Raw genomic sequence first — 15,319 nt, 5'->3', positions numbered from 1 at the left:
ATGAGCTTGCTGGCCAAAACAGTAACTTTTACTGAAGTTCAATAGTTTGCCTTTAAATAATAATTTTTTTAAGACATATGTTATATCGTAAGAAATACCCACTGTTTATACTACATAGTAAATGAGAAGATCATTTTAATGGATTATTTTTTCCACAAGTAACATATTTATTAAGTACTAGTATGCAGTACTGCAACTTGCCTCCTGCTGTGTTATGACAAGAAAACGTTGACAGCATTTTGCACATCCCACTGTTAGTGTCATTACAGTTCAGCTTCATGGGGCTTTTATATGCTTAAGTGTGCATCTTTAATTTACAGACAGTTTTCCTCTGAGAAGCTGCCTGCTTCTTCATCCACATTAAGTAGACGGAGCACCGCGGTGCCTTCATTCTTAAAATAATTATAAAGATGTTGTTTACTGCCTCCTGTCTGTCAGTCTTCTGTTTTTCCAACATATCTGTTCATAAAAAAGATCATAAGGTCCTGAAAATGTACAATGCTTTACCTGTGAGTGTGTCGAATAAAGCATTTGTTTCATTATTTTTAGCTCCATCCTTTTTTTAGCTGCAAATATTTTCTGAATTTCTTTTCTTCTATTTTGTTCTATCCTCTGCTGTGGACTGTTGAACCTGACTGGATGCTGATTAGCTTCAGGTAAGTCAAGTGTTTTCTTTTTTCCTCTTTTTTGTAATGCTATATATAATTTATCAACACTATGTAGCCTATATTTGTGAAATCAAAGTTTTTTGAAGATATAAACCTGAGAAGTGTTAGTCACATTATTATCCATCCAATTCTACTCTGACAATTAGTTGGTTTCAGAAGTTCCCTCATTAATAAATTAAATTGACAACCTGACAAATCTACTTAAACTAACAACCAGAAAAATTGCTTCATTATCCAGAGAAACAGGCAAGATGCCCATGTTGACTCTTGAGGAGCTGCAGTGATCCACAGCTCAAGTTGGAGTAACAAAACAGCTGTAAGGTTTGGAAGAGTGGCAAGGAGAAAGCTGTTGAAAGAAAACTACAGCAAATGTTTACATTTTTGATCAATGTGCAAAATGCTGAACAAAGAAAAATAAACACAGCTTCCAATACAAATTATGGCTCCATTTCATCAATGCTATCAATGACACTGACTGCCAAAATCTGTCAACATCACTATTTTTAGTGGGCACATAATTTTTATGATCCTTGAGTAACATTTTGAGTTCACTCTACCATGGTGTCACATCATGATGTACCAAATGGCCGACACTGAAATCCTGCAGTGTTGCCAGCATTCTTAGTTCATCCCAAAAACTAACTCTGTTTGTCACTCAGCCCTGCAGAGCAACGTGGTGTTGGCAGCAGCATCTTGTGATGATGCGTCTCTTCAGCAGCGACAGGGAAGGAGGAGTTAATAAAGAGATGAATGAATCCCAACAAAAACCGTTGAACTTTGTTGTTGTTAATACTGTTGTGAGAACTATTGCAAAGGACTTAAATGTCAAGCACAGGTAATTATAGGTAATTACAACAGAAAACAGAAAATATTTGCTCAGAATATGATTTAATCTGCCGAACTGTGTGACTATAAATATATTTCTCACCTGTTACTCCATTTCTGTCATACCTTCCCTCTGTCCTGCACTTGTTCTTTTCTGCTTCAGAAAATAAACCATCCATCCATTTTCTAACACCCTTGTCCCTAGTTAGGTCAGGAGGTGCTGGTGTCGATCTCCAGCGAACGTTTCGGGCGAGAGGCGGGGTCACCCTGGACAGGTCGCCAGTCTGTCGCAGACTGAAAATAATCAACTATAAAATATTAATGCTGAGCAAAAACGAGTTAGAAATACTTAGCTGTGTATAATTAAGTGGATTATTCAGTCACAGTAAGACTTGGTATTATTTAAAATTCTAATCTTTTTATTGTCTGGCAGAAGGTGAATGATGATAAAACCAGTTTTTCAAAAGAGGTGCAAGTTTGTTGATCATTATCATCGTATTGAGTTGAGATAAATCACATTTTCAAATAACATTTTCAAAAACTACAGAATGTATCTTTTTTTTACACTGCACAATGATAGTGGGACAAGCATTATTGCCTTGAATAAAAACAGTTTTGAGGTTAAGTTTGCTTTATTTGCTATTTCTTCCTGTGCATGCATAGGTTTTCCACTTGCACTGTCTAAAACACATGCATGTCAGGTCAGGTGACTTTACTAAATTGTATTCAGATGAGACATGTGTCTTCTGGTGATCTGTTAAACATCAAGTTTCCATTTTTCTACCTATCTAACATGCCCTACTATCTCAACTAAACAGGTCAAAGTCCTTCAAGCTACTTCCTGAAGCTCCATCTTAAGGAATAGATTTAGAACAGGAGGGACAAACACCAGTTTATTTGGACTTACTCAGTAGTCGTCCCTTTCCTGATTCATACTCGCATGCACACACTTAGGGAGAGAAATGTTTTGTGAAGTTAAGAAATCTGCACCCTTACATGCCTCTGTTTCACTACCAAGTTCATTGCTATTGTCTGCAGCACTTAACGCTTGAGCAAATCTCCTAATTGGCTGGGGAAATCCTCACAGAGGAAACTATTGATCACTACAGCCTCCAGTTACTTCGCTGTGGAGGAGAGGAGGGGATGTGCCACACAAAAGAGGGATATAGTAAGCTGCTTAATACCAGCTGGCAGATCAATTTAATGGTCTGGGTTGCACTCCATTTTTGTGGTTACCTTTTGGTTAGCTGACTGCTGCTGGTTGTTGTAGGGTCTGTATTTAATTGATGCTTTTAAAGTGTCTCATTCTGGTGTTCAGACACAGACCATATTTAATTTTTTTCTTTGGACTGATAAGTAGGGATGTGTGCACTTCTGGTGGTGAGCAGAACATGATAAAATATCAGACATTAATCGGACAATTTCTGCAAACTAATTCAGGCTTTGTTAAAAACCCTAGTTATTGATATTAACTGCGATAGGACATGTTTAAATTTAGTTAATATTTTATTGCTGTAACAAAATCTCAGACTGACAACTTTGGAAGAATAAAAAATGATGAAAATGATGGTACTCCCACTGGCAATACTTTGCCAGCTTTTATCAACAAAATTAATAAAATAAAATAAAAGTTGATAAAACAACACTTATTACACTTAAACGTTTAAGTGTAATAGAAAAAACAAAAGAAATCTAAAAGGGCCACCACTGTTTAATGACACCGTAAAGGGTTATTGTTGTATTGATAAAAAAAAAAAGTTTGGATTCATGCATAAACACCTACATATATTCACTTATTGTGAATTGGCTGTTTTCTCAGTTTAACCATATTTCAGGTGGAAATCCATGTAAAGATTTTAAACAAGACGTCTGATACTTGTCTACTTACTGTACTTAAATCACACTGTAAACAGGAGTTTTAATGAAGTTTAATTATACAAATAAAAATCTCATGAAAGAAATTGAGTCCGAACCAGGTGAAAGCTTTTACTGAATGTGTCTGTGTCAAAAAATTGCTCTTCATTGGAAAAATCTGGGTTTTTCTCTCTCTGCTGGATCAGTAAATATGATCATGTGAACACAAGTTACCTCCACATCACAGTAACGTCTTCTTTAAGATGTACCTAGAGAGTAAATATAGAGTTAGATGTGGAGAGAAGCAGACATATCCAGACAGAAGCTGACACACGGCGACAGCTTCCACAAAGATTAAAGAAAACTGACTCAGGACAGTTTACTTGCTCTCAAACTCTTTAATAATACTGTCCTCAGAGATGTTTTTTTTTCTCTTTTCATCCAGCCTCCTGCCTTCATCTCTAATCCCTGATATCTTCTGTCTTTGTTTCCTGTCTTTCGTCCAGCAGGGCAAAGACAGTTTCCTGGAAATTCTTCATAAGTACATGGAGGTTCACGGGACAGTGTACTATGAGACCCAGAGACCGCCGGAGGTCCCGGCCTTCGTGAAGAACCACGGTCTGTTGCCCCAACACGAGCTGCAGCAGCTTCTCCGTAAGGCCAAGGCAAGCGACTGGAGTGGCTGTGACGTCGATAAATGATTTAATTAATTCTCACCTGTCACAACCTTTCTATTAATTCACAAACCTTAGATGTAGATGCAGTTGTTGTTCTTGGGTTATATAATGTTGTTGTTCTTTTCCAGCTCTTTATTGGTTTTGGGTTTCCGTACGAAGGTCCCGCCCCTCTTGAAGCAATAGCCAATGGTTGCATTTTCCTGCAGCCTAAGTTCCAGCCCCCCCACAGTTCACTGAATCACGAGTTTTTCAGAGGAAAACCTACATCTAGAGAGGTAACTTCATTAGGCTTTACTCTTCCTTTCAGACAGAAGTTAGGATTTTTCAGGGCTATGACTTAAAATCCTTTGTTTTTCATCAGATCATTTCAAATATCTGCTTGCAAGTTGTATTTTACCCGTCAGCTGTGAGAACTTCAAATATGCTCTGTATATTTATTGCAAAATGTTGTTTTTTCAATGTATTTACAAAGAACGTCCTGGACAGCTTTTCTCGTGATCACAAGTTATAGATAAGGTAAATTAAAATGTTTAACACAACGTCTGCATTTCCCGAAGGTTTTCTCCCAGCACCCGTATGCAGAGGAGTACATAGGCAGACCGTACGTCATGACAGTCGACTACAACAACTCCCTCGAGTTTGATTCTGCTATCAAGGAAATCATGAGGACCAAGGTACTGTCAGACTCACCAAAGACGAGAAAGAAAAAATATAAAAACTTTTAAATCCCTTTCCATCTCGGGGGGTCAGAAATGTTTTTTAAAAGTCTGAACATGACTGCTTTCATCTTCACACTCAGCAAGATCAGCTCTGATATTTAATAGAAATATCTGCTGGACAAACATCCTATTATATAACTTTAAAATACATTTTTGCCCAGATAATAATGAAATGGCACATTTTTACTCTGTGATGTTAGAGTTGGTGTTCAAAGTAATATAAAAATTGCTTCATTTTTTCTCTTGAAAGCCTGTAAGTAAAGCACAAGGCCTTATCTGGCTCCTTTAAACTTTGTTTAATGGTTCCTAAACTTTGACACAGCAGCAGCCAAGCTTTACAACCCTGGGGTTCTCCAGAGCCTTATTTATTTCTGCGTGTAGGAAGCAGATGGCTATTACAGAGTGCGAGAAATGCAGAGCTGATAAAGAATAAGAGAATGCCAGCGACTGCCAGGAGCAGCAGAAAGGTTAATTAAGGAGTCAGCTGGGTAGATTAAATCTTTCTAGAAAGCACAAACACAAGCGCAGAGGATGGGAACAAAAATAGAAAGAAATGGGAAAATGAACAGAGATGGAAATTGAGTTTGGGGATTCTCAAAAGCTTTTGGCTCTCATTAAAACTGAAAACCGGTATGAACTTAAGGAACAGTGAATAAAAATGTCTTACAAACAAAATCACCTTAACAAAAGACTTACTGTTTTATACTGTTGTAATCAATCAATCTGTGATCACCCAGCAGGTTCCAATGCTACGCTGATACTTCTGCTTGTTTATTTGTGTCCAGCATCAATAAACTGGTTGTTTCTTGCGTTGAGTCAAGCCAAAAGCTGGAGGCTGCTTATTCTTAGACACCAAAAACCACAGAAAATGTTATGAAAACCTCATTGAAAACACTTACATTTATTAAGTTTCACTTCTGATTTGATTATTTTGCTAAAATAATGGATCAACATCAGAGCAAAACAAACTACTGTATATCACTGTCTCTTATTCTGCTGTTGCTTTTTATATTTCATCCATGGCAGAATTTGAGGCGGTCAATGCCCATCCCTCGATGCGCTTACACCTGATGTTTCTGCAGAATCTATAAATGCCATTGCTATCTCAGTTCTTAATTATCAGTTTCCAGTGTTAATGAATCCTTCTGTAAGTGTTGTGCTGACTTCCTGCTGTGCTGATTGTGCCAATCAAAGGTGGTTGGAGATCATGAGGCGTTCACAAACACCACTTGCTGTTTCAAACGGTGTTAATGAAATTAGATGGTGATATTAGGACATCTGTTCGCAGCAATAATGGCACAAATGATACAGTTTGTGTAGTTAAGCCGTCTTCCTAAACTGAGATCCTACAAACACGTGAAATATCGTGATTGAGTGTTTTCTGAAAGTCCTTATGTCTGATGTTTTGATTGATCAGAAAAAGTTGGATTTTTCATTTCTAACTGTTTGATCATTAATTTGGCTGAAAATTGTCCCCTTTCGGTCACCACATGATTTCTTCTTTAGTAATAACATCTTTAGTTATTATGACGGACTAATAAAATACTAAGAGAATAACCTTGTACAAGAATAAAGTTATAATGTTATGACTTTCTTCTGATATTACTACATCTTTATTCTTGGACTTTATCGTTGCTTCACTTGTCCTTTATTAGGTTCTGCTCATTTCAGTCCACTTCCTGCACTTCCTTTGTGGATAGCTAGTTAGTTTCACCCAAACACAATTTTTTTTCTGAGCAACTTAAGCAACTTAAAAACAACTGAAAACTCAGTGCTGCTTTCTCCCAGTCCTCCTGAACTCATTTACTGTGATGTGGTGGAACTCTGGCGGTACAACCATTAATTCCACAGAACCCATTTTAATGCACAGATAGGCACATCTATTGTCTTTTTTTCACAATAATGTATTCTCTCCACTGACATACAATCGTATCAGTAGTAATCCAAACCAGCCAGTCCATCCTGCATGAAGCGAAACAACAGGAAGACAGCTGTCTGCATGCCCCTTTAACCATTTTGTAAAATCAGCAGACTAGATCACCCCGGCATGGAAATTAAACAAAAGGTGACATCTATGATCTAGCATGCCAGGGTGTGTGTGTGTGTGTGTGTGTGTGTGTGTGTGTGTGGATGATCCCACTGCTCCATCTTGTCTGAGTTGTCAGACAAGCTTGAGTTCTGCAGCACTAGCTGACGGCGCTGTCTCCATCTCCTCTGAGAAAGAGCTGATGGACCACTTCACCCTTCAGTGGAGGCACAACGCCTCAGCAAACACACCCACATTCAGATAATATCCCCGTACACACGCCCCCACACGCACGCACACACACAGCTGACACACGGCCTTACCTACACATTAAAGCCATTAACGTGAAGACGAGCACGTAAGCTCACACAAACACTGTGAGATGTAGAGGTTCATGCTCAGTCAGGCAGGACAAAGCAATCTCTGGCTGGCCGACAAATTCTTATATTCCTATAAATCCTTTTCTTTCTTTCCTTCCTTTCTTTCTTTTTCAATTCTTTCTTTCCTTTTTCCTTTCTTGTTTCTTTCTGATTTTCTGTCTGGTTTTCTCTTCTTTTTATCTTTTGTCTTTCATTTCATCTTTTTTACTTTTTATCGTTTCGTCTCTCTTTTTATCGGTCATTCTGTCAATTGTTTTCCTTTGCATCTTTGTGTCTGTTATGTCCTTTTTTCTGTCTTTCTGTGTACGTTTTTTTTTTTTTCTTTTTTGCTTTTCACACGTTTTTGATCATTTTTCTGTCCCTGCAGTACCAGTAAACTGACTCAGAGGCATTTCATTGATTCATTGGTTCCCCATTTGGCTCTAAGCAGTAAATTTTTATTGCACTTTCAGAGGAATATTTTGAGCAATAATGTCTTTGTCTTTTTGTGGATGGTGCTCGAATACTTTCATCCATAATGCAGGCTTAAAAATATCTCTAAGATCCAGCTTAATCAACATAATTTTGCAGTTTTGGCTGTTTTACATTCATCCAGCTTTGTGCCAGTCTGTCAGCGTGCGTTAGACATAAAAAGAAACACAAGTGATACATAGTCTTTCAAGCACACAGCTAATTGGGCCAGTCAAAAGTGTGTGTTAGTTATAAAACTTGTATTTCACAGCATGGGATGATCTATTGGTATGCAAATAAAGCATAATGAATTTCAACGCAGTGACACACTGTGATTAGGCTTTGCAGAACCTGACAATAGAAACATTCATCTGCTGAAATTAACAAGAAGAGGCAATTTGCAGCAATTAGTGTGAACAATGAAAATCAAAACAAAAGTATATGTTAATGTTGGCAAAATGTTACAAAAATAACCTCTTGGTTGGATGCATTTGCTTGCGGTTTCCAGGTTGAGCCCTACTTGCCTTATGAGTACACTTGTGAGGGCATGCTGGAGAGAGTTCACGCTTACTTACAGAATCAGGTAAGATCCACTGAGCCTCTGTATGCACATATATTGAGCTTACTAGCAAAGCATGCAAAACATTCACTTTTACAAAAATAATTCTTCTATCTTTATCACCTTATATTATAAGTGATGGTGGGACTAGATCAAAATTTTTGATCAAGTTAATTGCATCTAACCGTATTTTGATCGAATAACCCTCTTTATTTCAATTCAAAAACCCTTTTTGCTGCTGAACTATTGAGACATATGAGCTCAACTAGAACATTTTTAACATTTATAACACATCTTGCAGCAGCATGTTTTTCATTAAGATGGTATTTTATGCTTCAGTAATAGACCAACTCCAATCTTTTTGGACAACTTGGACAATAATAGTCTTTTCCATCGTCCCATCCGATCGTATTTTGAAACAGAAACTAACTCGCAGTCGGCCATGTGAAGCGGGTTTGTCGTCACTTGTACGTCAGATTTACGGAAATACAAGAAACAGAAATACAAATGCTCCGCTCGGAAATGTTGATTTTAAAGAAACAGGGATTGTGTTCAAATTTTTAACATGTTAAAATCGATGTAATTAACTAATCAAACTTAACCCCTAGCCACAATTGTAACTGGACAACATTTGAAAAGGTTGAAAAGCTGTGAATACATTTGCAGAGCATTGTACAAGCATATATTTGTCACACCTGATAGGACAGGTTGAAACATCTGTTCAGCCACATGTTGTTTTCCTTTCATCTCACTGAGATCCGTCAAATTGACATTTCTTTGAAAAGAAACATAAATTTGTTTTTACAAGTAAATGTGTAACCTTTTACAAGTTGTGTAAATAGTGATGGTTGTGTTTAACAGATTTAATGAGTCTGGACTCTTCAGGGGCATTAGTAATCAACTTCACGTTAATGTTCCTCGGGGCAGTTTATGCCGAGGTCTGCATCTGCTCCTTCTTCTCTAATCCTCAGTTCATTATGTGTAGTGATAATAAATAATGCTTTTCAAGGTGGGAAACAGCAGCTTGCAGGAAATCATGCTGTTAATGTCCTAGATGTAACCATAACTGTTATGTTAGAGTAGCATAAGCTATAAGGCAGCACACAAAAGGCCTGTATCACTGGAAAAAGCATTTTCTGGCTCAACAGAGGAATAAGCCAGTCTTGTAGAGACAGTAAATCACTTATATAAGGTCTTCTTCTACCAGTTTGGAGTTTCACACCACAACCGCTGCACAAACTAATTTGATTCTTTCTTTTTTTTTTCTAGGACTTCTGTGTGCCAGAGCCTCCATTCATTCCAGCCAATTTCTCCAGACGGGGATCAGCCAGTGGCAGCCGGGTAATCAGACCTCTGTTTGTGCCCCTGCCCAACTCCACGGCCCTTGGCTGGGCGTCCTACGTGACAGCTCCCACGGCTTGGCCTCCTCTCAGCTCTCTCCGACTGCTCGTGTCTCAGGAGGGCCAGTCTTGTGTTGAGGCCTGCCAGTCAGCTGGCTTCATCTGCGAACCCGCTCACTTCCACTTCATCAACAACAAGGAGGCTCTGCGGGGGTAGGCAAAACGACAGGAATGGAGGCATTACACTGAAACACAGAAACTCAAAACTGTTTAAAGCACAAAACTATGAAAACTGCATTTATCCTCTTTAACTCAGTAGCATTTTTATGTCCCAATCGAATTTCATGTTTCCGATCGGAGTCCAGATCAACACATTCTGTTAGTCTTTGAATTGATTTACAGTTGTATTATTTAATTTATTTTTTTTCAAAAAAGAAGACTCAAAACTACTCAAATATGATGTTTGTTGTACATAAAATAGATTTAAAGTGGGGTATTTAGTATTTATTGAAAGAAAATAAGCCATTTGGGGCAGAATTCTGACCGCTAAATTGCAGCAAAGTTTTTCCAATAAAAGCATATTCCACATCGGTGATTTAAGACAAATTAATAGTCTACAAGGGGTAAATGTCTCTTACTAAACCCTTAAAATCTTTAACCTGTCTATTATCTTCTTTATGGTTTGATGTTAGTGAGAACTTATTTTTGGCCACATTTTGTTCATTTTGTTCAGATCAGAATCGATCATCATTATGATGATCAATTCTGTATACATGTGCACATAGTACAACTACATCTAAAGTCATGCACATTACTTTTTCAGTCTCAGGAATCTGTTTTTTTAAGTGTTTTTCACTCATTAGAAGTGAATCAAAGACTGATTTGGCTGCTGCTGCTTCCTGTCCATCTGCATCATTTCAAGTCATTAAAAAATACAATGGACAAAGCAAGGTGACAATAATTTCTGTAAGAGTTGTGAGCACACCATCATGTGGAAATGCTTTAGGTGTTGAATAACCAATAAGTCATTTAAAAAAAAAACTTTCTAGTGTTAGCCTATGACATCAACAAACTGTTATGAGCATATCTTAATAATGAGCAAGACGAGAGTTTATTTAAGAATGTTGAGTTAACTTTAGAAACAAATCTGACTGTTGTCAGAAACATTCTAACAGCTTTTTAACTAAATAAAATTATAATTTTGAGGCTGTTCTGAAGAAACTCTTGTTGGGTTACTATAAAAACATTAAGAAAAAATTGCAGTAAATTTTATGATAAAACCTATAAGCGAGTCCAGGACTCCACAATCACAGCACCAATGCTGATTAAATCTCTGACTTTTGACTTGACTCTGAACTTAATTTTAAAGCATACACTTGGCTTTTGGTTTTACTAAATTGAATTTACTTTCAAATCAGAAAGCGATATCAGCAAGAAACGTGAAATGACTCAGTTTGAAGCAAACAATTCTTGATCATCCATAAAGCTTTGATTGTAGCTGGGAAGCAGAGTCTGAGTGAGTGAAGGATCTGAAATTCAACAGTCGCATGTCGGCTCAGAATCATTTTAGTAAACAAATATAAAAGTTTTTAAGATTTTTTCTGAAGGGGATGGAAAACTCGACACTCAGTTTGTGGAGTGTGACTCTCTTCTAACATCTCCCTCCAGACAGAAGCTCTGTTCCTCGGCTTTCTGGGAATCTTTCATGCTCCTTAGTGTTTGTTTACCTTGTCTTGCGGTGCCACTCCTGTTTGTTTCTGCTCTTCATTCTTGTCGCTCGGTTAATTTCCTCCTCCTCAGTATTGTCGTTCCATTGCATTTGTAATGTGATAATAGTGAGTAATTTTTTAAAATTCTCTCTAAATAAAATAAACTTTTACTTCAAAGTACAGATGAACAATATTAGAAAAACAGGAAAGAATTATGTTGTTGTTGAATACTACAATGTTGTTTTTGTGGCGATTTAAGCTAAATTTATGCAAATCATAACTTCTATCACTTTAGTTTTTCTTTAGGCAGTTGCAATATACTTAACTTAGTTTGGAACCAAAATCTGTAATTGACTTTTATATTTGGAAAAGTTTTGGTAACTTTTAAACCATTTTAAACATTAATTTAAGAGATTAGGAACACATCAGGGGACGTGGTGGAGAGTTTTTATTTTGTTTGTCGAATCGACAGGAGATTTTTTTGACCACTTTTTGAACTTGTAAGATCAAAATAAATAAATTTTATGTTTTCATTTAACTTGTAAGACATTTATAGCTATTGTTCTATGTTTTCACTAGAAATAAACAACACATATTTTTCAAACAATCAAGTCAGAAGTGTGTTTAAGAGACAAAGTACCTGTTGACACCCATGGCCTTTCCTGGAAAAAATGTGTGATTAAGGTACATTTTTCTCACTCGTTTGCTTTTCACCCATAATAATTATAAGCCCAACTTGACTTTCTAGTACATTTACACAGCAAAGGCAGAGATTTGATTCATTAAACAGTATAATCAAATTTTATTTTTTATTTTTGTAATTACAGCCACTCCCACTTGTAGCTTCATCCCGTCTTCAGACGTGTACTCTTGTGTTTTACCCCTCAGGTTGGAGGTGCAGTGCGAGGTGGTGGACTCAGAGATCAACCACATCCTCCCGGCGTTCTCCGTGATGCGTCGGGAGTGCAGTCTTCAGAGGGAGCCTTTACTGTTCAGCTGCGCGGGCCACTCTCCTAAATACAGACGCCTTTGCCCCTGCAGGGACTTCCTTCGAGGGCAGGTGGCTCTTTGCAGAGACTGCTTATAATGATGGGAGCAACACAAAAACAAAAAGACTTGGATTTAAGACGGAAGCTAAAGAGCTTGACCTTGAACTGTTGCTGGATAGTTTAAGGAATCGTTTGTATGAGGACCGCGGTCGCTGCAGGAGGCTGCTGACAGCAATCACACTGAAAGGCAAAGCGTCAAGCCAGTAAACTTTCACATTACCTGCATAGTGAAGACACATCAAATATTTTATTCTGAAGCTTCACCTCCATAATATTGGGAGTATTGTCTCACTCCATGATGGAGTTGTCATGGAGATGGCAACCTCAGGTCAGTATCCAACCTCCACGCCGCGCTCAGACAGAGGATGATGGACGCACAGCTTGTCTCTCTTTCTGTTCGACCCTTCTTGCACTGATGGATATTTTTCAGACTGCGCCCTCATTCTGAGGCAGCATCAGCGATTATTCTCTCTGAGAAGAAAGGACAAACACACAGGGCAGCTCACAAGATTATTTTTCAATAAATAAGCCTTCATATCTCTCAGCTGGATTTTTAAGAAGGTCTTTGGCCTTTGTGATGGAAAAAATCATAAATAAAGATTAAAAAAATCAGAACGGTTCAAAGTTTTGAGGTGGTTTATATTGCTTGCATTCCTCACTTTTCTCTTTAAAATCCAAACACGCACAAGGAAAACATCCAGAGTTCACAGAAAGGTCTCCACAGGAATTTAAACCTTAGAGCCATCAAAACAAACATGTATCGTATTCATTAAAGATTTGTGAATGATTAAATGATAATCACTGTTTTCATTTTTTTTTTTTTTATGAATTTGAATCATAAATAATGCACAATTAGGTTTTATACTAACTACAAATAGAGTAGCTGTGGATAACTAGTTTTACACCTTGAAAAAAAGAAACAGAAATTGAAAAAATATCAACAACTGATCTTCTTCATTCCATTAATGTGCAATCTGAGTCTTTAGGATTCATGCTTTGAGTTTTTGTCTTCACCAGGGAACTGTTATACAAGGCTACAATATATAATGGTGCCTTCGCCATCCTTCAAAGGCAGCATTATATATATAATATGGCCCTGAGACACAATTTCTAATTCTATAACAAATATAAAACAGGATAAGATCTCACTGTTTCACCAAATGAGTTTTGGACTTTCTTTACAAAATCCATCAGGTTTATAATAAAATGTCTGGAAAAAAGTCAGTTTCACTAAAGGGAGATTTTATTCAGGTAAGAAAGCTTTAGTTCTTAAATCCACAACATAACACAAGAACACCTCTGCTCTTGTTACTTGAGGATCGTTTTTTTTCATAGGTTGGCTAAATTTTAAAAAAGCAAAGTTGCCCAATAATGCTACTGTGTAAGTCTATAATACTGCAAGGCACAGGGCAGCAAGGAGATTCACAGGACAAACAACCATACAAACACACACACACACATGCACAGACCTAAGGGCAATTTATAGTAATCGATTGACCTAACAGCCATGTTTGTGGACTGTGGGAGGAAGACGGAGCACCAGGAGGCACACTCACGCATGCAAGAGAAAACCATGCCAACTTTCTGCAGAAAAAGCCCAGGTCAGTAGAATACTAATAGGATCTCTTATTTAAAAGCTAACCTATACACTGTTTAATGGTAAAGGTTACATTTGATTGGAAATACAGCTTAATACTAACTCTAATCAACAATAATTAAAGTTACCTAATTATTGTTAGATAATAATCTACATTATTGATATTTTATATTGATATTTTGACATATCATTGTCAAAATACCTTTAGAATTTACTCTTTAATGGCTCGAGCTAGCTTTGTAAGAAATGCATCTCTAAAACCTTCACTGCTTCATTTCATGTTTTAAAAATTATTTTCTAAATGCCTATAATCTTCCAGCAATGTTTATTAGATGGAATCCCAATCGCAGAAAATACTTTCATTCCAAATATCTCAGGTCCTTGGCAGAGGATGGACACACAGCTGAGGGTGCTGCAGCTGAAGGCAAGGTTCCAATATAATCTACTAGCACAAAGATTTCACACTGCAAATTAATTAATTCACATTATGCACAAACTCAGCAGCAGAGATGAGCATATTTATTGACTAAGAATATTTTCAAGAACACTCAGCATTCTGCATAAAATTTTGTTTTCCTTCTATTACCGTGTAACACATTAATGACTGGAAAAACATAAATGGAAAAAAATTACAGACCGCTAAAACTGATCAGTTTCTCTGATTTTACTTTTCATAGGTTTATGTTTGAGTAAAATGAACATTGTTCTTTTATTCTATGATCTACTGACAGCATGTCTCCAAAATTCCAAGCAAAAATTTATTTGCAGAAAATGAGAAACAGTCACAATAACGAAAAAGATGCAGTGCTTTCAGACCTCAAATAATGCAAAGAAATCAAGTTCATATTAATTTAGAAACAGCAATACTAATGTTTTAACTCAGGAAGAGTTCAGAAATCAACATTTGGTGGAATAACCAGGAGGTTTTCAATGGGTTCAGTGCAGTGGGCTCTTAATATTTTACAGAGCTGCATATATAAACCCAGATATTTTCTAAAAGAAAGCAGCGGAATATCTCATCGCTCCTGAGAATGAAGCATCATGTATCACCATCATTCTGAACTGAGTGAATTGGTGCACTTGTACTCAAAGTACAGGTGAAACCAAACCAAAGAAGGTTAAGCAGAGATTTATATGGACCATCAGATATTAATCAACCTATAAACTCGGGGCTTTCCATTTAACTGAGTTATCTACTTGCACAATGACTTTCAGAGAACCTTTACAACCAGATGGAGACTTTTTTCCAGCAGCAGCATTTTCCCTATTTGAAGGGCATTTTCTATCTTTTCTTTTGTGCATGCAGAGGTACCACACAACACAATCCTAGAGAGGAAAGGGTCTGTTAAAAATGTGTCCAGGCTACATTTCCAGCAGAATCTGGAGTTTTTTCCTGGTAAATAACTGAAACAAATGTATAAATCCTGGACAAAATACATAATAGAAAATATATAGCCACAAAACAC

At 37.1% G+C, this 15,319-nt stretch overlaps 1 protein-coding gene across 2 annotated transcripts in view; it reads left to right on the top strand.

The window, feature by feature from the left end:
- The window catches only part of LOC114145485 (alpha-1,6-mannosylglycoprotein 6-beta-N-acetylglucosaminyltransferase B-like), a 116,904-nt gene extending 104,030 nt beyond the window's left edge, over positions 1-12,874 (top strand). Inside the window, exons 12-18 of one of the 2 annotated variants that reach the window (XM_028019088.1) lie at positions 651-656; positions 3,857-4,012; positions 4,153-4,299; positions 4,582-4,698; positions 8,108-8,182; positions 9,428-9,711; positions 12,096-12,874. In XM_028019088.1, coding sequence (XP_027874889.1) covers positions 651-656; positions 3,857-4,012; positions 4,153-4,299; positions 4,582-4,698; positions 8,108-8,182; positions 9,428-9,711; positions 12,096-12,294 — 984 coding nt within the window. In that variant the 3' untranslated portion in view covers positions 12,295-12,874. Of the gene's footprint in view, positions 1-650; positions 657-3,853; positions 4,013-4,152; positions 4,300-4,581; positions 4,699-8,107; positions 8,183-9,427; positions 9,712-12,095 lie in introns of both variants that reach the window. The other variant, XM_028019087.1, reaches the window with a different exon arrangement.
- Positions 12,875-15,319: the final 2,445 nt, after the last annotated feature.

Source organism: Xiphophorus couchianus, chromosome 5 (assembly GCF_001444195.1).
Source record: "Xiphophorus couchianus chromosome 5, X_couchianus-1.0, whole genome shotgun sequence".
Taxonomy (NCBI): Eukaryota; Metazoa; Chordata; class Actinopteri; order Cyprinodontiformes; family Poeciliidae; genus Xiphophorus; species Xiphophorus couchianus.
This window is presented reverse-complemented; position numbering and strand designations above follow the sequence as displayed.